Genomic DNA, 23,286 nt, shown 5'->3' on the forward strand with positions numbered 1-23,286 from the left:
ATCTGATTGGTTGCTATGGGATTTTTTGCATAACTGTCCGCACCGGTCAAAGTGTCTATGATATTCCTTTGAACCTCACTAATGTATGGGAAACGATCTAGAGTGACGATTGGGACTATTTAATAGATGAAATGTGCAAACAATTCATAGTGACCAATCAACCGTTGTCCTAACCTATAGAATATATAATCTGAATGGTTGCTATGGGATTTTTTGCATAACTGTTTGCACTGGTCAAAGTGTCCATGATCTTCCTTTGAATCTCACTAATGTTTGGGAGAAGATCTAAAGTGACGGTTGGGACTATTTAATAGATGAAATGTGCAAACAATTCATAGTGACCAATCAACCATTGTCTTAACCTACAGAAGATATCATCTGAGTGGTTGCTATGGGATTTTTTGCATAACTGTTTGCACTGGTCCAAGTGTCCATGATCTTCCTTTGAATCTCACTAATGTATGGGAGAAGAACTAGAGTGACGGTTGGGACTATTTAATAGATGCAATGTGCAAACAATTCATAGTGACCAGTCAGCGATCATCTTTCATTGTCTTAACAGTGCTTAACCTACAGGAGATTACATCTGATTGGTTGCTATGGCATTTTCGGCATAACTGTTTGCACTGATTAAAGTGTTCACGGTCTTCTTTTCATGCTCACTCATGCTTTCTGAGAAAATAGACGATTACAATTATTTAGGGACAACATGCAAACAATTCATAGAAGTCAGTCTGCGATTTTCTTTCATTGTCTTTACTGTGCTAAATCTATTTGACATCTGATTGGTTGCTGTGGAATATTCTACATTGCTGTTTGCACTACTCAAAGTGTCCATGTTTTTTTTTTTTTTAACCTTTATATGTGCTGAAGAGAATGTACTAAACTGGATCATACAGAACCTGTGTATAGTAACCAATCAGCTTCTACCTTCAGCTTGTTCGGTTAAACTTTGACAATAAAAGCTAGAAGCCGATTGGTTGCCATGCACAGCTGCACCAGGTTCCATCTGCTCCACTCTTAGTAAATCCCCCTCATTGTGCACTAGGAACGTGAGTTGCCAGCCATTCATTGCCCAGATCCTCTACCGACAACTGAACTTACGCATTGATCGCTACCTGTTCTGGTGTCACAGGCATTAACTCATTAACTGCCATTGGTAACTGTGCTCTTGCAATGATGAAGCTGACACCAGCACACTGTAATGAACTTTCCTGTTGGCAGTTGAGGCTGCTCAGGAGGAAAGATGTGAGATGACTGCCCTGTGCCTATGATGTGTTTGTGTGCTCCTCTTAGGAGAAGAGAATGAAGTTTCCTATTTAAGACGCTGCGTGTGTGATTGCGTTCTTGGTAGCGTTCTTTCAGCTCAGATGCAGAAGGCAACGATGTAGCTTTGCTCTTGCCATGGGCAGATGACCGTACCTTCCCTAGCCTCTGGACTATGTCTATGACCATCTCATGCCTGTCATTGCGGCTGAGTTACGTCTGTCAACTTGTGCTCGCTCCATCTCCGGCAATGATGATGCTTCTCAGACTCCCTCACTCCGCCTCAGTTTTTAAGGATCGTTTCCTAACCACAAGAAAAAGCAAGTATTGTATGACTGGATCACATGGGCAGTAACGTACTGACTGAGACCAGGCACCAAGTAACAGATTCCACTGGTGACAGATTTCCTGTAGTGGGATGCTCTTCTTGGTGCATAGGTGCATATGTTTCAGGTAGATTCCTGGGGATCAGGACGAATATGGTGCTTGTAGATCTCAGAGCTCCCCGAGTTGCAGTCCAGTCTCTGCTGGCAGTGAAGATAGTCGATCACTCTGCTGCCTGTTGGAACTGACATTCTTACTCTTTGGATATAGGTGTTCTTCAATCACTGTGCCTTTTGCCCCTTGTTGCTTTTGGATCGCAGTCTAAAATCTCTTATACCTATTACAACAAGTAGAAGAGGAGAGGCAGAGTCCAGCTGAGGGTAATTACAAGAAGGCAGTTGGCATAGGTCTAAGGAGCCCTTGCTTGTCTTTGCATCTGGAAGCATAGCACTGGCAACCTACAAAGTAAAGGCAAACCTAAGTTACAGTCGAGGAGGAACAAAGAGACACCGTGGATTTTTTACTTACATCACTGTGGGTTCACTGCATACTATTATATTTTGTACAGTGTACATGACAACACTGCTTGCAGTCATGTCTGCTAAGCTCCTAGTGCTTTTCCTGTTACTGTCGGTTTTCCAAGCCTGGTAAGTGAAAAATCAACATTTATTATCATGATGTGTTTTATGTCTTGACTGTGTTGCACTGCTAGAGCAGAAGCTAGTGGATTCAGTTTTGCTGCTCCTTTTCCACATTTTAAAATATTGCATGTTCCACAGAGTCCTGATGAAAGTGATTGATTGTCCTCATATTAGTGAGGAAATTGAACTGAGCCAACTGATGCTACTAGTGTATATGTGCTGCTGTCTCTTCTCTAAGGAAGTTGGTCTTTCAGTTTATTGCTTTATAAAATACCTGTGCTGTGAATAGGCAGCCTGACAAAGGGCAATCATTGGAACATTGCTCTAATGTGCAGACTATATTCAATAGAACAGCTACCTGTTTGAGTATTACTTGCACTTCTTTCTGGCTAACTTTGGTGAATGATATGCATTGCTTTCTCTCTGATTTCTAATTGTGAGGTTGGAAATAATATGGTGTCTAAAGAAGCCACTCCATTTTCACTGCTGGCAGTAACATTTATCTTCTTTTGTTGGAACGGAGCCAGTAAACTAAAAAGACATTTCATCTGTAAGACGTGGGCTTATTTTATAGCACACAGCACAAAAAAGCAGGGCAAGTAACCCACAACAATTATTATATAAAGAGTGCAGCTTTTATTGGTCTGCCCACTCTAAGTTAATCACTTTGTGGTTAGTTGCCATGAATTACTACATACTGCTGGCTTTTAAATCATTTCTCTTTTGTTTTGTGCTACTTATTTGTGCAGGGGCTGTATTTGCCATTACTGGCAATGATGCTTATTCTCTGTGGTGCAGATAAGGCTACTGTAATTGAAAAATGAAGTACAGCTATAAAAAGTGGATTATAGGCTTCTGCTAGAATCCTGCTTAAAAGTCATTACAATAGTTGTTTTAACATCACTATATATATATATATATATATATATATATATATATTGAAATTTAAAAATAGAAGGGTGGATCTTTGGGAAGATTTACAAAATGTACTGCCAGATACCTTGAAAACGGTGGACCATCCTGAGGTGCAGAGTGAAGAAAGTAGCCACCATTTAATCTCCCTGTTTCCCCTTGAAACTTAGTGAGACAGTGTGACTGCCAATGAATAATATCAGACAAGAAGTATGGTGTCTGTATCTGGCTGCCTCTTAGCTTCTGTAATACATTTTTCTTGTAAGGCCTATGACAAGGATATTAATTCTTTAACATGGACTGGTCAACTTCTCTGTTCCAGCTGAGCTCCATTACATTTAGTAATGCCTAAGAGCATTGTCAATGTAATGGCTTATCCTTGCTCTTGTCTTATTCATTGCTGGGATATTGGACTTCACAAATCTTGTAAGGAGGGAAGTTTTGTGTCATGGAACCTAAGTACACATATTCATTATCCCAAGTTAAGTTATAAAACTCTATAATCTTATAAGTCATATATATATATGTGTGTGTGTGTGTGTGTGTGTGTGTGTGTGTGTGTGTGTGTGTGTATTTAATTTCACAAAAAGGGAATCAGTGTGTGGGAAAGTATAGGTGATAAAATAACAATAGCAAATGTCAAGGCCTAAGGGGCAACATTGAAGTAATAATCATTAGCAGAGTATAGTCACATCTCAGCTGCAGTATTTTGCCAAGTATAGAAATATTCATTTAATGGAACTAGAATAGTTTATTACAAAGACTGAACATCTAAGAAGCTATTGGCTCTAGGCTTTCAAAATCAAAGAATACGTTTCATATGCATTTAGTAAAATGGGTGCTCCATTTAACATAACTTAATATTATTTGTATTTTAAACATGTCCATGTTGTTAGCAAACATTGCATTTCTCAGTATTTAAATACACAAATATTTTCATTCAACAGTTATGTAATGCTGTTTGAATCTTTACTACTTTATGATATAGTAGATCATATGTCATTGTACAGCATTGTGTAGAGCACTATGTCTGTCTAATGCAAAGACATATTCTAGAAACAATGTTGTGTTTTGTTGCCATTTGTAAATATTTGCTGCTTTCATCAAAAGCATATGGATGTTTATTGCTTTAAATGTTCATTTAAAGTGAAGTGCAGACATGCACAAACATAACAGATGTTTCAAAGAAAATGGTATATGAAAGGATGCATCAGTAAACAGTTGTTTTTTTTTAACTGCAGCTCTAGGAAGATCGATGATGATGAGTATGAAGATTTAACAATAAACCAAAAATGGGTACTGGCTCCAAAAACACAAGACACGGATGCTACACTTATACTCAACAAGTTGCTGAAAGAATATGACAAGAAGCTGAGACCTGACATTGGAAGTGAGTTTTCTTTTTCAGATTGAACTGTAAAAATTGATAATGCAACTGGTAATAGCAGAGTAGCCAATGAATTGTGTACTATAATGTTGTGTTGATGCTTTATATGTTTCACCCTTGATAAAAAGAACACTCACAGGCAAGAGTGGGTTCACATAATTATAATGTATGACAATTAGCACAATAACATACATTGCAAATATTATTTTTAAAACAGCATTATGGCAATGTGTTTTAGACATGGAGAGCTATTTGGCCCCAATTGCTGAAAAATTTGTACTTTCTGATCCACAGCAAGGTAGAGAGGTAAATGGAAATAAATGTGAATCTAAAAATGTTGCTATTGCTATATAATCAGCATTAGAAAATCTGTGGTTTGGGGCTCTTGTTTTTATAGAGTTTTTATCTGACTATCGGAAACCTACATGCAGCTTATTATTCAAAATAGATTTACTCACAACAATCTATCATTACAAGAAATGTTAATCTATAAAGTATAGTAGTAGGCTTGGTAAAACATATTATTTTATCTGGTGAACTACTACATGTCAGGTCGCTCTTTAATTTTCTTTAAAGGAACAGTAAAATCCAAAATTAGCCTTTTTAAGTATGTATCATTAAAGAAAATCAGTGGTTTATTTGGCAAAGACCACAGTGTTTAGTCAATCCAATCCAGCTTGTACTTTCCAATCAAATGCAAAACAAATTCATTATCATCATATACATAATTGGGTATTTGAACTATACTCATATTTAAACAATTAAGTGAAAAAAATAACTTCTTTAGCAAATCACCTTTTTAAGGTATTTCAAATTTAAAACAGTATCTTAAGAAAATAATAACTTGCTATCTCCCAACAAAATTGTAGATTGCAGTTAAACCGGCCATAAACAGATCAAAATTTGGCCGGTTCAGCAGAAACCGCCCAAAAATCAATCCATCTATGGGCAGGCTGGATGTACTGAAGTCGATCTATCAACTTTAGTACAACCAGTCTGTTGGTTTTCTTTCTCATATGATCACTGCCAGTGGCTATAGCCTCAAGCCGTGTTCATTGTATTTTGATGGCAGGGAAACCTCCCGCTGTCAGAATACAATAGCAAAGCGGGAGGGATTCCCCCATCAACCCCGTATGTGTTAATGGGGGAGTCAAGCAATTTTCTTTCCTTCAACCCATGGTTTAACGCAAGCTTGTTGTTTTTTGTTAGCAACATCAGCAGCAGTCCCATTGGTTTGTAGAATGGAAAAGCTCTGACCTAGAGGTGAATCCAGGTCCCAGTGACCAAGAGCACTCAGGACCATGAACAGCAGCAGTTTTGTTCAATATTACAAGCACCTGGAGGTATCTTGAATGCCCACTTTAAAGTTAATTTTATAGTATTTTACTTTATTAGCATACACCATGTGTACTGAATTGAACAAGATAATACAGACAAATAGAAACTGATCACACTCAGGACACAAACTTACTGTGAGCAAAACTAAACCAGATAGTGTAAGATGGCTTCAGCTCTGCTCTTCACCAAAAGGAGAGGTTCCTCAGGCGTGTTTCATTCCCTTGTGGGCTTAACTGTTGAGGCCATTCATCTGTAGCACATTTTAGCCTGACAATCTGTTTTTTGCAGTCTGCACCAGTTCATTACATGTCATGTTTTCTAATATTAGTGATAGGAGCATTGGAGTGGTACTTTTATGTTTATTTAACAGGATGTTGTGTATGTAACAGACTGAGTTTAATCCGTGGCTTCATTGGCTTTTCTTTTTTTGGTTGTCTTCATGATTAGAATTTTAGATTTGTAGGGTGAAAAACAAGAAAAAAAAATCCTTAGCTATATCCTCTGTAACGGTGGTGCTTATTTCTAACTGAATACAAATTAGACAGGAATGACAAGGAATGTACCCAGTACTCACTGTGCCTTGCCTCTTTTTATCATATGTTGAGCTCTTGCAAGAGTGTGGGCTATGCAAATTTTCACATTTATCTGATTGATTACAAATGAGAACAATGGTCCACCTCATGTAGAGGATCAGTTAGGGAAAAATAAATAGGAGGGTAACTCATTTAAAAGAATTTCTAGTAATTTTCCAGAACTCAATACTTATAAAAAGCAATCATACCCAAGGTAATAATTCTATCAAATCAGTATATTAATCATAACTATCTTAAACATAACAAAATGACCTGCAACATCCCATTCATAGTTCAAGACTATTATAAATGTGTGTTTAATCTTTATTTTTGGGAACTCTCCGGCTCATCTGTAAGGATTCAAAACCACTCAGTGTTTGTACCTTTTGTAATTCCATAGCTGTATTCATTGAATGCAATCATAATTAGGTCTCCCCTAAATTGGGTACATCTCCCTTAGTCCCTCTAAACAACTATAGTGCTTGTCCAATGGTCATTTTTTAGGAAAATTTTCAACAGCCACCAATGTTTTCAATAGATTAAAATAACATGCCAGTGTAAAATGTAGACCTGATAAACATCTCAATTTATCTTCATATAAAGTAATACAATTGAGAATTGTCGTATACTCAGACACTACTAATATCTCATTCTCAGTATGAAAAAGAATCACACCTTATGTTGGAGTGGAGCTTCCACTTAAAATAGAATCATTATGTTGTTTATTTGGATTATCATTTGCTTTTTGTAATGTATTTGCTGGATGAGATTCGATGATCATGATCATACCTTCTTTTATTCATGATCTTGTCTATCTATTAAGAATTTAGATCTCTTTTTAAATGTTACATCCTTTTTCCAAAGCTGTAAAAAGTGTAATTCAGTTTATCATCTAGTTCTTTAAATTTCTCAGTTTCTTTAAACTTAGATACATCATCTTGTAATATAATAATATTTTTATGGATTTATTCCAGTACTATTTGTTTATATCTGATAACCATTCCAGTAAACTTGAAAGAAGTCTCTTCTAAAATCAAAATGCCCTCTTTCCTAAACTACTCTTCTTTAAATTAAAAAGTTAGAATTTTTATTCCGAGCCCATGAAGGATTTTTTTCCTTAAAAATACTCTGACAAGGCAGCTACATCCCATGAAAATCTAGTTTTCATTGACCAGCAATCTCTGCAAATGGTTGAACAACAGGAGAGCAGATTTCTTTGTCATCTGCCATCTCATTATTAAAAACGTGTCTCCACACAGTACCCCATGTTGTATCTCTGCCAAGCAGTCTTAATGATCTTAAATAGTCAGGTAGATTCTCTGCTATTTCATTAAAGTTCAATAGTCTCTAAATTTTCACAACTGGAAAAATAATAATAGCTACACTGGATATATAACTATTAATGTAATGTAGCATTATAGGCTTGAACTAACTTAACCACTTTGATTGCTTTGGATGTTTCCCCCAATAGATATCTAATTCAAATGTATAGTAAGGGAAATCAAGTTCCATGCATGGCTGTAATCATTGTGATTCATTCTGGTAATGGGCAGTCCTTCTGGCTTAGCTTGCTATAAACATACAGTACTATTTCTCTTAACATCACAACCCCAGTACCATACACAATCTCTAATGAAGATTAGAAGTATATACACACATATGCATTTCATGCTCTGTTACTTATGATCTACTCTATGGAAATGCCCACCCAGCTTATATAATCAACACTAGTTTTGTTGAACATCCTGTGATCACACCTATTATCATCTCTCTTTTTTAAGGGCTATTGAGCAGGAACATCTGGACAAAATGTCCTATATGAAAACATCTCTGCTTGACTCCAGGTATTCATCTCCACAGCTGCTCCATCTTGGGTACTGGCTCTCAGTTCACCTCAGTCACACATAGCCAATGGAAGAACAAAGCTGTACTCTAAATCATTGAGCATATGTTTTCATTAAAAAAAAAAAAATCATGGTGCACCGACAATCCACTTGAGCTCCCATCCCTTTCCCATAATGTGTTTCACTCAAAAAGAGATTAGCCATATAATAAAGAGCTAACAGAAATAATAAATGATCTTATACATGTATTAGACCAATAAACATGCAAAGCAAGGACTGGCACCTGATATAATGTCTCTAGTGCTGCTTTCAGCCACAATTAAATATAACATAGTACCCAGTGAAAGTTTTTTGCAAAAGCAATATGCATCAACTTTAACACTGCTATATTTACATTTTTGCATTTATAATACTGATACATATATAAAAAATACCTTTCCTCCTTCTACCCATATTAAAACGGTTGATACTTATTAACCTTCACTTAAAAAAAATAACAACAAAAAAAAACAAGGTGATTGAAATGCATCAGTGGATGAGCTTAGATGGGTTGCCAGTGTACCAAGTATTTGTTTAATAGAAACATATGGTGCAGGTTTTTTCTTGTGTTTGTTTTGGGAGGCAGAGGAGATTTGATAACTGGCACCTGAGAGTAAGCAGCTGTATGGATGATTATCTAGAGCAGAGCATGGATCTGTTTTCATATACTTACTGTAGATGTACTACTGGTTATTTAGTATGATGGGCAGCCTTTTTGAAATACTGTGATGCTCAGGAGGTATGAAGATAACAAGCAAAGCTAGACATTTAAAGGTAAAACTGAGATTGCACACTGAGCCCAGGTGCACAGTTTGGAGGTTCAGCATGACACCTGTCCAGACTTCTCTACTGCAAAAAAAGTGCAGTACCCTTTTACATACCTTTTGCACTCCTCTCCTGCACAAATTTCCCACACTGAACATATTTTCCTCTCTGACACATATTACCACCTCCCCCCCAATATTACCCTTTGAACTCTTCTCCTGCTCCTAATGATCCCCTGAAATGCCCTCCACACCCCTCAATGCCACACACTGCCTGCTTCCATGCACTGTGCACTCTCCCCTGTATATATTGTCCCCCAGTATCCACACTTGTCTGCTAAATATATTGTCATCATACACTGCATAATCTTTTATTGTACATACTACCCTCTGTCTTACCGCCTACACTTCTCTCCTGCACATACTGCCTGTTGTCATACCTTTCCCCTACACATACTACTTCTTGTGAGAAAAAAAACACACTATTATCCTGCATGCATTGTCCCCTGTCATACCCTCTCTCATCTTTACTCATCTCATGCACATAATGCCTGCTCATAACTTCCATGCACCTCTTTGACACATAGGGGTTGATTTACTAAAACCAGAGGGTGCAAAATCTGGTGCAGCTCTACACAGAAACCAATCAGCTTCCAGATTTTTTGTTAAAGCTTAATTGAACAAGCTGAAGTTAGACGCTGGCTACCATGCACAGCTGCACCAGATTTTGCACTCTCCAATTTTAGTCAGCCCCACACAGTCCATTGTCACACTGTCCGATTCCCTCACCTATATATGCTGCCACTGTTATACTCTCTGCACTACTTTCCTGCATGTATTTCCCATGTACTGCCCTCTATACCACTTTATTCCTGCACATATTGCTACTGGCATGCTGTCCACACTCCTCTCATGCTGCATATATGGCCTGCTATGAGAATTCTTTAGTATTGATTGGTATATACCCAACTTACCACCAGTAAAATGTTGCTCAAGTGTATCTTCGATATCTAACTGAATGGCAATTCATACATGAAAGTTTTCTGTCAAACTGTTTTTTTTCTCACAGTCCAAACATGAAAATTTGATTTATATAATATTCAGTTTTTGCATATCCTGATGTACAATTTGCTTACACAGACTGCCCATGTTAAATTATTTTGTGAAATGGAAATGTGTTTATATTATTGATATAAATCAAAGCTAAATGAAAAAATGTTTAAAACAATATACCCAACTTTTCCTATCCCATAACCAGCACACTTTTTCTAGTAATGAAAGTGATGAGTGGTCACTTTACTCAAAACTGCATTTGTAGCAAATTGTGTTGATTTGAGTTAATAGAATGTTTGACATGGAGGGGGAGGTTTACTAAAGCAGGTTCACTCAGAACCTTGTGCACCTGTGCATGGTAGCCAATCAGCTTCTAACTTCAGCTTGTTCAATTAAACTTTAGCAATAAAACCTGGAAGTTGATTGGTTTCCATGCAGGAGTGAACAAGATTCTGAGTGAACCAGCTTTAGTAATTAAACTCTGGTATGTTGTTGTTGTTACTCTATTGGTAAACATATTCATTATATGAACTTCCTATTAGCTCACTCCTACTTTACAGAGCACACAAAGGGTCTCTTTCGCTGCCCACCCTTTGATGCATTAGTATGTCATTGAGTATTTATAACTGTGCGTTGCATTATCATAACTTAGATATCTTTATTTGTATACAATATAAAACCTTTTTAGAAATATCTACTTTGCAACAATGTGGCTTACCCACTAGATTGTTGGTGCAGGACATATTTGTCTATTATCCATTTATTGTTGACTCTGGTCAGCAATGATTTGAGGGAAACTCATTTGTGGAAAAGCCCCCAGAACGTATACAAGTGGACTGCTATGGGAATGAAAGGACCCTTTACCTCTTCACCCGATGACAGTGATCCATAGTGAATAATCTGATTTGCAAAGCAGGATATAAAACTGGGTCCACTGGATCACTGGTACAGAAAATCTGAGTAAATATGCCCATTGCTAATAATTTTTAAATAAATAGTATTTTGTGTGAGAATGTGTTTTATAACTTAGCTGATTAAAAAGGCAGTTGTAAATTGTTTCAGTCTGCTGCCTGTTCCACTTATTTCAATGAAGTGAGGTTTTCAAACTGCGCATGCAAAGCTATGCCAAGCTCATTTTACTCTGTCGCCTGCTCACAGTGCACTTCATGCAAATTTAATAAAAAGCCAGTGATCCAGACATAATAATCATGGTTTTGCATACATCTGAACATGTGTGTTTTGACATGGAATTTAATTGTGGGAAGGTTCGAGTAGATTTTCATGTACATTTGTGCATAGCAAAAATAAAATAATGAATAAGCAATCCATGTTTTATATTCTTTTTAGATTAATGTTATAATCACACAAAGGAGGAAATAGAATAGATTATAAAAATGAATATCATGCTCCTTGTCCTCATTAATATATTTTTAAAATGATTATATATGGTAAATTTACTTTTATATTTACGTTATTGTGTAGTCTTTTAATGTAACACATATGCTAACAGTCTTTAAAAATACAGATTATACCCTTTTTTCCTTGTGCTCTTTTTTGAGCTGCCATCAGAGGCTTAGGCAACTATAAAATGTAATTATTTACATTAAGACTGACTGCATCTGATCTGTAACTGCAGACCAGGACTGCGCACAAGCAAAAGATCAGCTCCACATATGCATTAATGATTATGGTGCCTTAAGAGCTGCCTCCCCCATAAAAAGGGGAAAACATTTCAAAGCGCCAATGCTGGCGATAATTGTACCGTGTGACATTTCTCCGGTCAGCCAGGAGGGGGGGGGGGGGGGGGCAGTGAATGTGGATATGCAAAGTAATAAATACAACCCATAAGCATTTAGGATTAACTTTATTGCTCTCAACTAAAATGTATCCATTGAAACTTCAGTTTGTTCTGAACATAGTCTCTAATGGATTAACAAAGTCTCCCCTTCCACATTGATTAGCCGTGGGCTAAGAAGAAAGAAGCATCTTAGTCAGAAAACAGTTTCAAGTACCCAGTGAATTCTCAGAAAAGGTCTCTCAGAGGTACCCTATGACAGCTCTGTCTTTAATACTGGTATAATAACAAATGTGACATGGCAATTAACTGTATTTTTTTGTAGTTCAACATTTTTCAATAAAAAGTAGAACAAATAAACTCTCTAGATGCTATATTTGTAGTTCTGCACTATGGACAACAGGCCTTTATAGGGTATTATTGAATTTTCATTATGAAATGGGTTGCTGCTTCACATTTGTGAATATGGAAAGTACATAATAGTAATTGTTTCTGGTTACATGGCAATTGTGCAATAAATGTGAAATCAGCAAGGGGCAAATTAGGTCTGGGGTCATTGTTTTTTTTTTTTTTAAACAGTTGAAGTTTATTTATAGAATAACGTTACATATTTGAACCAAAAAGTATAATAGATGAAATATACAAATGACATTAAAGCATAGGTTAACATGTACACCTTATATGTTTCAACAAATGTCAAATTTACAACCATACTCATTAATATGCTTAAGAAAGACTTGAAAGTCAGGGTTATGAGTTGCTAGGTTAGACTGCATTATAATAGAAACACCAAAGAAAAGAAAGGAGCAGGGGTAGAACAAAAAGGGTAAGTCTAAATCTGCATGTAACAACCTTTTAACATGTCATTATGTCATAAACAGTGTGTTTGAGGAATGGATTACACACTCATCCATGTATTATATGTATCTGAGAAGGTGAAAATATACCAGTTTGACCACAATTTATGAAATTTATTGCCCTTGTCGTCTGACATAGTTAATGTCCTCTCCAGTTCTTGATTAGTGTCAACTTCTCATATTCAGTCTTGAATTGAAGATTAGAGATGAGCGAATTATTAAAAAATTTGATTCGGCTGATTTGCCAAACTTGCGGGAGAAATTCGATTCGATGCGAATTTATTCGCCGCGAATTTAACTTATTTAAAGGGTTTCTAGGCTTCAGAGAGCCTTTATATTAGTGCAGAACACTGTACCTTTAATTTAAATGCCCTTGGAGTCTGCTGGGGAAGAGAAATAATACTGTCAGTCAGTATGACATGCAGATGAGTGCCGTCGATCTTAGAATCACCGCACACTTCACTCATTTGGGCAGTCACGGGGCACGACGAAGAAGAAGAAGAAGAAGAATGAAAAGAAGAAGAAGAAGAATGAAAAGAAGAAGAAGAAGAATGAAAAGAAGAATGAAAAGAAGAAGAAGAAGAATGAAAAGAAGAAGAAGAAGAATGAAAAGAAGAATGAAAAGAATAAGAAGAAGAATGAAAAGAATAAGAAGAAGAATGAAAAGAAGAAGAAGAAGAATGAAAAGAAGAATGAAAAGAAGAAAAAGAAGAATGAAAAGAAGAAGAAGAAGAATGAAAAGAAGAAGAAGAATGAAAAGAAGAAGAAGAAGAAGAATGAAAAGAAGAAGAAGTAGAATGAAAATAATAATGACAAGAAGAAGAAGAAGAATGACAAGAAGTAGAAGAAGAATGAAAAGAAGAAGAAGAAGAATGAAAAGAAGAATGAAAAGAAGAAGAAGAATGAAAAGAAGAAGAAGAAGAATGAAAAGAAGAAGAAGAATGAAAAGAAGAAGAAGAAGAATGAAAAGAAGAATGAAAATAAGAAGAAGAATGAAAAGAAGAAGAAGAAGAATGAAAAGAAGAAGAATGAAAAGAAGAATGAAAAGAAGAAGAATGAAAAGAAGAAGAAGAAGAATGAAAAGAAGAAGAAGAAGAAGAATGAAAAGAAGAATGAAAAGAAGAAGAAGAAGAATGAAAAGAAGAATGAAAAGAAGAAGAAGAAGAATGAAAAGAAGAAGAAGAATGAAAAGGAGAAATAGAAGAATGAAAAGAAGAATGAGAAGAAGAATGAAAAGAAGAATGAAAAGAAGAATGAAAAGAAGAATTAAAAGAAGAATGAGAAGAATGAAAAGAAGAATGAAAAGAAGAAGAAGAAGAATGAAAAGAAGAATGAAAAGAAGAAGAAGAAGAATGAAAAGAAGAATGAAAAGAAGAAGAAGAAGAATGAAAAGAAGAAGAAGAATGAAAAGAAGAAGAATGAAACGAAGAATGAAAAGAAGAAGAATGAAAAGAAGAAGAAGAAGAATGAAAAGAAGAATGAAAAGAAGAAGAAGAAGAATGAAAAGAAGAATGAAAAGAAGAAGAAGAAGAATGAAAAGAAGAAGAATGAAAAGAAGAATGAAAAGAAGAGAAGAAGAATGAAAAGAAGAAGAAGAAGAATGAAAAGAAGAAGAAGAAGAATGAAAAGAAGAATGAAAAAAAAGAAGAAGAAGAATGAAAAGAAGAAGAAGAAGAATGAAAAGAAGAAGAAGAAGAATGAAAAGAAGAATGAAAAGAAGAAGAAGAAGAATGAAAAGAAGAAGAAGAAGAAGAATGAAAAGAAGAATGAAAAGAAGAAGAAGAAGAATGAAAAGAAGAAGAAGAAGAATGAAAAGAAGAATGAAAAGAAGAAGAAGAATGAAAAGAAGAAGAAGAATGAAAAGAAGAAGTATTCCAGTACAGCAAAAAGTGTATCTGCAGAGAGCTCCGCTATTTCTGACAGTTCTCTGACAGTTCCTTCACATTTACAGCGGTTGAAACATTGTATCTATTTATTTCCGAATAAAAACATCTGTATCCTAAATGGAAACAAATAGATACAATGTTTCAACCGCTGTAAATGAACTGTCAGAACTGTCAGAAATAGCGGAGCTCTCTGCAGTGACACTTTTGCCGGCTGATCGGGAAAAATTCGATTCGTGCACCCGAAGTTTGCTAAAATTCGGATTCGATGCGAATCGAATTTTTCCTGAAATTCGAAACGAATTCCACTTCGCCAGGTTCGATTCGCTCATCTCTATTGAAGATGTGTGAGTAGTTTTCCAATATCTGGGGGTTAAGGTCTTCGCTGCATTTAGGAGGTGTCTCACTAGTAAGTGTTTGTATAGTCTAAGCGAGCATGTGGATATGTGTAAAAGGCAACATTCAGGGGTTGGTTTCATTGCTGTGTCTGCGATAGTGTAAATTAACTCGCAAACTTTTTCCCAGAAGGTTACAATCTGTGGACATTGCCACCAAATATGAAGCATGGTACCTTTTGCTAACGCACATCTCCAACACAAATCTGAGGCTTGCAGAAACCTTCTCTTCAGCCTATCTGGTGTGGCATACCATTGAGTTAATATTTTGTAGGACGTTTCCTGCATCCTAGTGCTTATAGAGCATTTCTGCGCAAATATGCAGGCTTTCCTCCATTGTTCCTCAGAAAATTCTATCCTTGAAGCAGTTTCCCAACTACACTTAAAGTTGTCAGGAATTCTATTGTGATCTCGTTGGAGCCATGAGTAGTTTAGGGAGGTGGTCTTAATGATAGCCTTTCCTTTAGGGCAAAGTTTTTTGAACTCTGTTAAAGATCTAGCAAAAGCATCCCTCTATTTATGGGTTGTTAAATAGTTGTGCATTTGAAAATATTTCCACTATGGAATGTTTATATCTCCACATAGCTCCTGGAGTTCTCTTTTTGATGTCATGCCACCAGGGCTTACACAGTGGGTCGCTTACAAAGCGATGCCTGAGCTAAGTGTTGGGATTACTCCCAACTCCATAATGGGGATAAACTCTGGATTGTTAGAGGGCCTGGTGTATTAGCAAAGTCAGAAGATTTTGTAATTTTATGAAATACGTCCAGTTGTAGCATTGATCAAAGGGTGTGCTAGCAGTTGTTTTGGGTAGGAAGACTTAGATATCCATGGTAGAAATCTTAAAGAGAGTGAGGTGTAGGAGTCTTCTAGGGTGACCCTGTGTTTTTTATTGGAATTATAGTTTCAATCAATAATTCTGGTAATGTGTGTGGCGTAGTAGTACCTTTTGAAATCTGGTAGGCCCATTCCACAATAGTCTTTAGTGTGAGTAATTAATTGAAAGCGAATGTATGGTGTTTTATTAGCCCAAGCAAAGGCTCTTTGGGCTTGTTGTAACCTCTTGAAGAAAAATAATGGCACTTTTATTGGGAGTGTTTTCATGCAACATAGCAGCCTAGGCAGTATGGCCATTTTAATGATAGCCCCTCTGCCCCTTTGTTTGCCATAATTTGAGATCCCGTTCAAAATTATGTAGTAGGGGAATGTAATTTTTTTTGTTTACAAATGTTTTTATTGAAAGGCAGACTACAAAAACAGCACATCATACATAAGGTAGAGTGAACAATGAGAAAAAGGCACATGATTATTTACAATGAAATAAAGATAATCGCAAAAAAAAAAGATCAAGTATATGAAAGAGGTAGACAACATTGTAGGCAGATTAATAGCTTGACTGGCAAAGAATCAAAGACAGAGTACAGTAGAAAATTAATCTAACATTAAGTGTCGATGTATCTTCCAACCATTCCATTTTCTGTTGAATAAATTCATCCTGCTCAATTATGTGTACTGAATACATTCCATGAGCATGACCATATCAACTCTTCGCAATACAGATGTTAAAGGAACTACCGGCGAATTCCAATGTAGGGCAATAGCCCATAGAGTGGAAATGCAAATAGTATGAATTAGCCTCATTAGGTTAGCTGGGATCCCCAAAATGGGTGCACCCAGGGGTGGACTGACCATTTGGAAACTCGGGCACTGTCCGAGGGCCCGGGGTCAGTAGGGGGCCCCATGAGATGCCCCTGGTACCTTTTTCATAGGCTTTTTTGAGTTTGGGCAAGGACACAGGGGCCCCATGATCCCCTATTGCACGGGGGTCCCATGAGTTGTCAGTCCGCCCCTGGGTGCACCCAATAAACAAATTTGCAGCATCAAGTCCACTGGAGAACTCACCAATGCCAAGGCTACCTCCGATATCCTACACCAGATCAAAGAGAGACCACGGCAAGCCCAAAACATATGCACCAGAGTTCCAGCAAGGCCACAACCCCTAAAACAGAGGTGTGGCATTCCTGGAAACATGACATGTAATCTAGAGGTGGTGTAATACCAATGGGTTAAGACCTTATGGCCCATCTCATGGACCGAAAGGGATCGAGAACCCCTACGTATATTATCTAACATGGAGTCCCAGTCCTCATCTGAAAATGTAATGTTACAATCAACCTCCCATTTCAATCTATATAAAGGGGGGATGGATAAGAGGCACATGAAAAAGTATAAAGTATTGGTATAAATATGAGATAAGGCCTCTACCCCTGGGTGAGTCACGGCAGATATGTTCAAAATAAGTAATCAGGGACGAAGGCGTCAATCCAAAATGGGAACTAAAAAAAGTGGCGTATTTGCATATAACGATAATGTTCATGGAGCAGGATATCAAAAAGTGTGTGCAACAGGTCAAAAGATATAAACGATCCGCCTCTCTAAAAGTTTGTTAGTCTGATAAGGGCACGATCATACCACCACCAACAATGTGCCAGTGGACTCGAAAAAAATGTGGAAAAATTCAGATCTCCAAAAAACGTTGACCCCCGGGGGGACCCAGGAAATAAGACCCAATTTCGATTTATAATGGGACCAAATTGTCAAAGAGTGAAACACAATTGAATTGTATCCCAATAACGAATGAGGAGGGATATTTGTCCATAATAAACCCGGTAAATAATATGGGTGTATCGACTGAGACTCAAATCTGACCCAGAAAATTGGGGAATTGATACTCTCCCATTGTACAAGTTGAGAAAAATGAGTGGATAAGTAGTATAGCCAGAAATTAGGAAGGCCTAAGCCTCCTATTCTTTACGATTTATATAGGACAAGGGAGGAAAAACGAGGACGTTGATTTCTCCAGATGAAATTGTTGACCACACGTTGAAAGTGATCGAAGAACGATTTAGAAACCGATATTGGAAGCACTCTAAATAGAGGAGTTTAGGTAAAATGTTCATTTTTACTGCCGTGATTTTGAGCAAAGTATAAAGACAGGACACACATGGTGGGTAATTGGCTGCAAATAGCCCAGAATCATCCATAGGTGTAAGATAAACACCCAAGTACTGAATCCGGTCCATGGCCAAGCGAAATGGGAAAGATCCACGAAGGGACTCCCCCAGAGGTTCAGCAACATTGATAGGCATAACTACCGATTTAGAAAAATTTACAGAGAGACCTGATATGGATGCAAAATCATTCAACACCGAACATAAATTAGGCAAAGATACTAATGGGTTAGTAAGAAAGAGCATGACATCATCAGCATACATACATAATTTAAACTGGGAGACCAAGAGCGGGTAGCCCGAAATATCAGGGTGTGACCTTATGGCAATGGCAATGGGGCTAAAATAGGGGCAAAATGTTTATAATAACTGTCCGAGAACCCATCAGGGTCCGAGGTCATGGAATTTTTCAATATGCTAATTACTTGAGTAATTTCCTCCAATGTACAAGGGGCATTGAGAGTTGAGATTTTAGAGGGCGTAAGAGTGGGGAGAGGTATAGAATCAAGCCAGGAGGCCACAGGGGAAGGGGACTCCACCCGAGGAGTAGCCAATAGGAAGGAATAAAACTCTTCAAAAATATTCAAAACTTCATGGGGCAAAGAAGAGACATTACCCTGCTTATTGTGTAATTTATATATATGTGGGGGACAGATTAAATGGTTAAATGTACGAGCAAACATGGTTAATGCCGAACTGCTAAGTAATAAAAAGGACACCTTAGACCAGCGTAAGGCTTTTTCAGTTTTTTTGAGATAATAGGGTATTCAGTTCCAAGTGCTTTTGTGATATCATGCCCTTATTCATTAGGGGCAGGTTACCTATATGAGCTTTATATCGCATTTCCAGTTCCCTGGTGAGTGTCTGAATCTGTTTCCAGTGGTCCCTATTCCTGGCGGCCGCCATAGAGATAAGGTAGCCAAGAAAAACTGCCTTGTGAACTACCCACAACGTAGCTGGGGAGGTGTCAGGGGTATTGTTCAGGTGAATATGCTCTTGGATTGATGTAGCCACTTCTTGTCGGGAAGTGGGATCTATGAGCATAGAGCCATTCAGCCACCAGGAATGAGTACATGCTAGGCCTATAAAGGTGAAAGACAACACCACAATAATATGATCCAACCAAGTGTATAACAGCTTTCGTGGAGTTGGCCAAAACGATCAGAGAGCAATATATATAGTCCAACCTAGCATAGGAGTCATGCAGATGGGAGTAAAAGGTATAATCACTGGCCCCCACATTGTGAGCCCTCCAGGAATCAATCAATTGGAGCGAATTCAGGCATTTTGTAAGGGACTTTGGGAAGGCTGGGGAAATATATGGAAACATTTGCAGGGTCAAACCCTCCAGGGATATCGTTGAAGTGTTGTGAGCAGCTCTAAGAATGTCCTCTTTAACCAAGAAATCTTTCGTGCACAATATTATATCCCGAGGAGGTTTATCCATAGGAGGCTTTGGACGCAATGCTCTATGTATCCAGTCACAAGCAAAGGCCTTAGAGTCCTGGTCAGGGAGAAGGGACTTGAATAATTTGAATACAGCCTGTGTAAGATCAGTGACTGACTCAGGGATCCATCGGATGCGCAGGTTATTTCTGCGATTACGGTTATCAAGATCTTCCACTTGCGATTGCAATTGAGTAAAAGCAGAATGTAAAAGGTCATGATCCCTAGAAAGTTTTCCATAGGCCAAACTGAGTTTGTCATGTTTAGTTTCCAGGTGATCCATTCGGACCCAAAGTGCAGCTAACTCCTGAGAAAGGACATTAATGCTTTTATGAAGCTCTGATTGAAATTTAGTGGCCAGTTTTGTATACATGGCATCCAGACAAGTTATCAAATCCCCCTTTGTAAGCTACTGAGAGTACTCACTGTCCTGGGCCTGGGCCGCCACGTCCTGTGAGAAACGGGATGGAGAGTCTCCGTCTGCGCCATCTTGAGACATGCTGCACTGCTCCTGTGTCCACATTAAGTATGTAGTAAGAGACTTTTAAAGCAGTCCCCTTACCTTTCTTCTTCATTGATGGCATATGCCAATTGTTCCTGGGGGTGATAGCTGATTAGAGCGAAACATGAGTGGCAGACTGGCCCCAGAAAGCAAGCAGAAACTGTGTTTAGAACAGAGCTACTACACCTTGCGGCTGTACTCCAGGAAGCTGTGCATGCACCCCGGAATGTAGTTTTGTATATGTAAGTCCTCCAATTGTGGTGTAAGTTAGATGCCTAAATATTTAAGAGCTGTGCAAACCCATCTGAAGGAGCAATTTTGTTTAGCTAGAGCTAAAGAGGGGGTGCGGACAGATATATTTAAGGCCTCCAATTTAGAATAGCTTATATTTAAATTAGAGAAAAAATGATAATGGTTGAATAAGCTTAAAAGATTAGGTAACGAAACGTGGGGTTGGGAGAGAACAAATAAAAGGTCATCCACGCATGCAGCAATTTTAAATGTCCTATGTTTATTTCGAAACCATGTATAGCATCGTTTTGGTGAACTAGCCTGATAAAGGGTTCAAGTGTGAGGATAAAAAGAAGGGGGGATAAGGAGAAGCCCTGTCTCATTTCATTGTTAATTGGGAGTATATCAGACTTTTGTTGGATTGGTTGGTGTAGCTGGAGGAAGTTTGAATTCTTCGTACAATTCTGGTAATTCTACGAATGGAATTTGTAGGTCATTGCAAAAACTCTGAGTTTCGCTAGGTAGTCTTAGCATGTAGTGTTTGCCATTTTGGATTGCCTATAAGGCAAAGGGGAACCGCCATCTGTAAGATATTCCATTTTCTTTTAAGATGGTCAGCAGAGGACGCAGTGCTCTTCTATTTTTCAATGAAATTGGGGACAAGTCCTGAAAAGGGATATATCATCCCCATTGAAAGCTATGCGGTCATTCTGTCTGGCCTTCCTAAGAATCTCTTCTTTTAATGGAAAGTTAGTGACACAGAAGAAAATGTTCCTTGGGGGCGGGATTCTCTGCTCCTCTTGTTCTGAGGGCTCTATGCGCTCTACCAAAATCAATAGCAGTGTTGGTGGGCCTTTCTAGCAGGTTGTTAAAAATAGATTGTAAAGCTGATCTAATTTGCTCAGCAGACACCGTTTTAGGAATGCCTCTCACTCTTATGTTGTTCCATCTCCCTCTGTTATCTAAATCCTCAAGATGGCGATTCACTGTGATCAACTGTGTGGCATGTGTTTCAGAAACTTTTCATAACCTAGAAAATGCTCAGTCCCTCTGTGTGCCAGCTCTCTTAAGTGTTGCCATTTGGTCAGAGAGGATAAGAAGGTCTTCTTTCAGATCGGTAATAGCTGTTGTGAACGATCTTTTAAGATCTGCAGCGATCTGTGTCATCTCTGAATAAGTGAGGGGTAGGTCAGACTGAGTGCTCTCTCTTACCATGTCCTCAGATGCTGGCAAGGACTCTTCACTGTGATCCTTCTCGTGATGTATAGGCACCATTTTGCCCTCTGGGGTGTCCCTCTACTTTGAAAAAGTTCTGGGATTTGGCGAGTGGAAGATGCTGAATTGGAGTGGTGCGGGTGACTGTGTGGTGTGGGCTTTATGATCTTGCCCATGATCGCCCCACTGTGTACCCACTGAGTGGCTCTGGATCGATCTGCTCCACGGAGCTCTCTTAGTGTGCTGCCATGCGGCTCATGCGCCAAGCCATGCCCCCGGGTCATTGTTATGCTAAGTAAGGAAGAAGCTGATATTGGTGTATCTAACCTGTGAATATGCTTGTAAAATCTTGCAGATTATTCTCCTGGAAAAGTGCAGTGAACGTGTAGTGATACATTCATTGTTTTATAAATTCACCCCTAAAGAGTATAGAATGCACAATTGATTTAGGAATTTTCAGTTTAAAAAACTGGAACCTCTCTGATGTGTTTCTATATCTCTATGCTGCCACTGGATAGATTTCCCCACTCTTTCTGCACCAGTGAGCACATAGCAAGTGAAGTAGAATCACCTGACCAGGACACAGACATCAAAAGGTCTAATTCTTCCACTTGGCATAATTTATTTATTTGTTCTTGTATGAAAGATTACCTTTACTTACTTTCTCAGAGAGTGAGGAGAAATCACCCCATTGAGGTCACTGATAACAACAAAAATGTGGAAGGACACAGTTGCTGTAATTGAAAACGTATGCACCAGGAAGATTTACTTGAAGTAAATGTCACGTTCATTTCTTTATAGATATATATGCAACACAATATTATCTTTTTTCCTATTTACAGCTCCAGGCAGATATAAAAGAAGCACAGATGATTGCACTTCTGCATTCATTAACATGTTATTAAATGTCTTTTTAAATGCAGCTTTTGTAAAACCTGACTATATCTGATATCAGGATATCTTATAACATGTCAGAGTGCTCCTGTTTCCTTCTAGTCATTAGGCAGGTCTTGTGTTTTTAAGCAAACTGTCCTGCCACTGAATATAACACCTTTGACATGTAAGGCAGCTCTTGTATTTGAATTTCATATTTTTATTTACCTGCTTTCCTGAAGTTCAGCCTAAAGTGGCTGTAAAGGCTTTTTTTTTTCTAAAATAACAAATGTTATACTTACCTGCTCTGTGCAATGGTATTGCACACAGTGGCCCTGATCCTCCTGTCCTGGGGTCCCTCGCCAGTGCTGTATGCTCCTCGACTTCTGCATGCCCCACCATAACAAGCCGCTTGCTATGGGGGGGCACATGTGGGTTTACTCCCAAGCAGGTCTGTGTGCATCCATAGACACACACAGAGGGGCTCTGCTCAGCCCCCTGCTCCCTCTTCACATGATTTGATTGCCAGCAACAGGAGCCAATAGCTCACACTGCTGCCTTTGTGTCTTGACATTTTTCAACCTAATGCAGGGAAAGCATTAAGATAAAAATGCTTTGCACTTAGAACCACCTTAAAAACAACAAAGAAGCTTGTACACAGCACAGTAGCAACCTGTCATTGATTAATTATATGATCTGTCAGCTCCAACTTAAAGTTATGCTTTTAGTTGCTTTAGGTTACTGTATTTTACACCATTATTGAACTTTGCACTGCATTATTGACTATATCTAGAGAAACATTTCATAAAGGAGATCAGTTACCCCTGTCTTAGCTAGACATCGAAATGCTAACTGCACACTGCATCTACTATTTGTCAGTCATTCATGAAGTGCAGGCCACAGTGTCTCAGTTGTACAGTTTATAGGTCACATTAAAG

General features: G+C 38.0%; 1 protein-coding gene across 2 annotated transcripts in view; it reads left to right on the forward strand.

Annotated features, from left to right (window-relative positions):
- The first annotated feature begins 1,059 nt into the window (after positions 1-1,059).
- GABRG3 (gamma-aminobutyric acid type A receptor subunit gamma3) overlaps positions 1,060-23,286 on the forward strand; it is a 772,615-nt gene continuing 750,388 nt past the window's right edge. For both annotated transcript variants that reach the window (XM_089693488.1, XM_089693489.1), the window contains exons 1-2: positions 1,060-2,237; positions 4,385-4,533. In XM_089693488.1, coding sequence (XP_089549614.1) covers positions 2,164-2,237; positions 4,385-4,533 — 223 coding nt within the window. In that variant the 5' untranslated portion in view covers positions 1,060-2,163. The remainder of the gene's footprint in view (positions 2,238-4,384; positions 4,534-23,286) is intronic.

Source organism: Staurois parvus, unplaced genomic scaffold, assembly GCF_062004578.1.
Source record: "Staurois parvus isolate SC_StPar_1 unplaced genomic scaffold, SC_StPar_1.0 ptg000634l, whole genome shotgun sequence".
NCBI classification, from domain to species: domain Eukaryota; kingdom Metazoa; phylum Chordata; class Amphibia; order Anura; family Ranidae; genus Staurois; species Staurois parvus.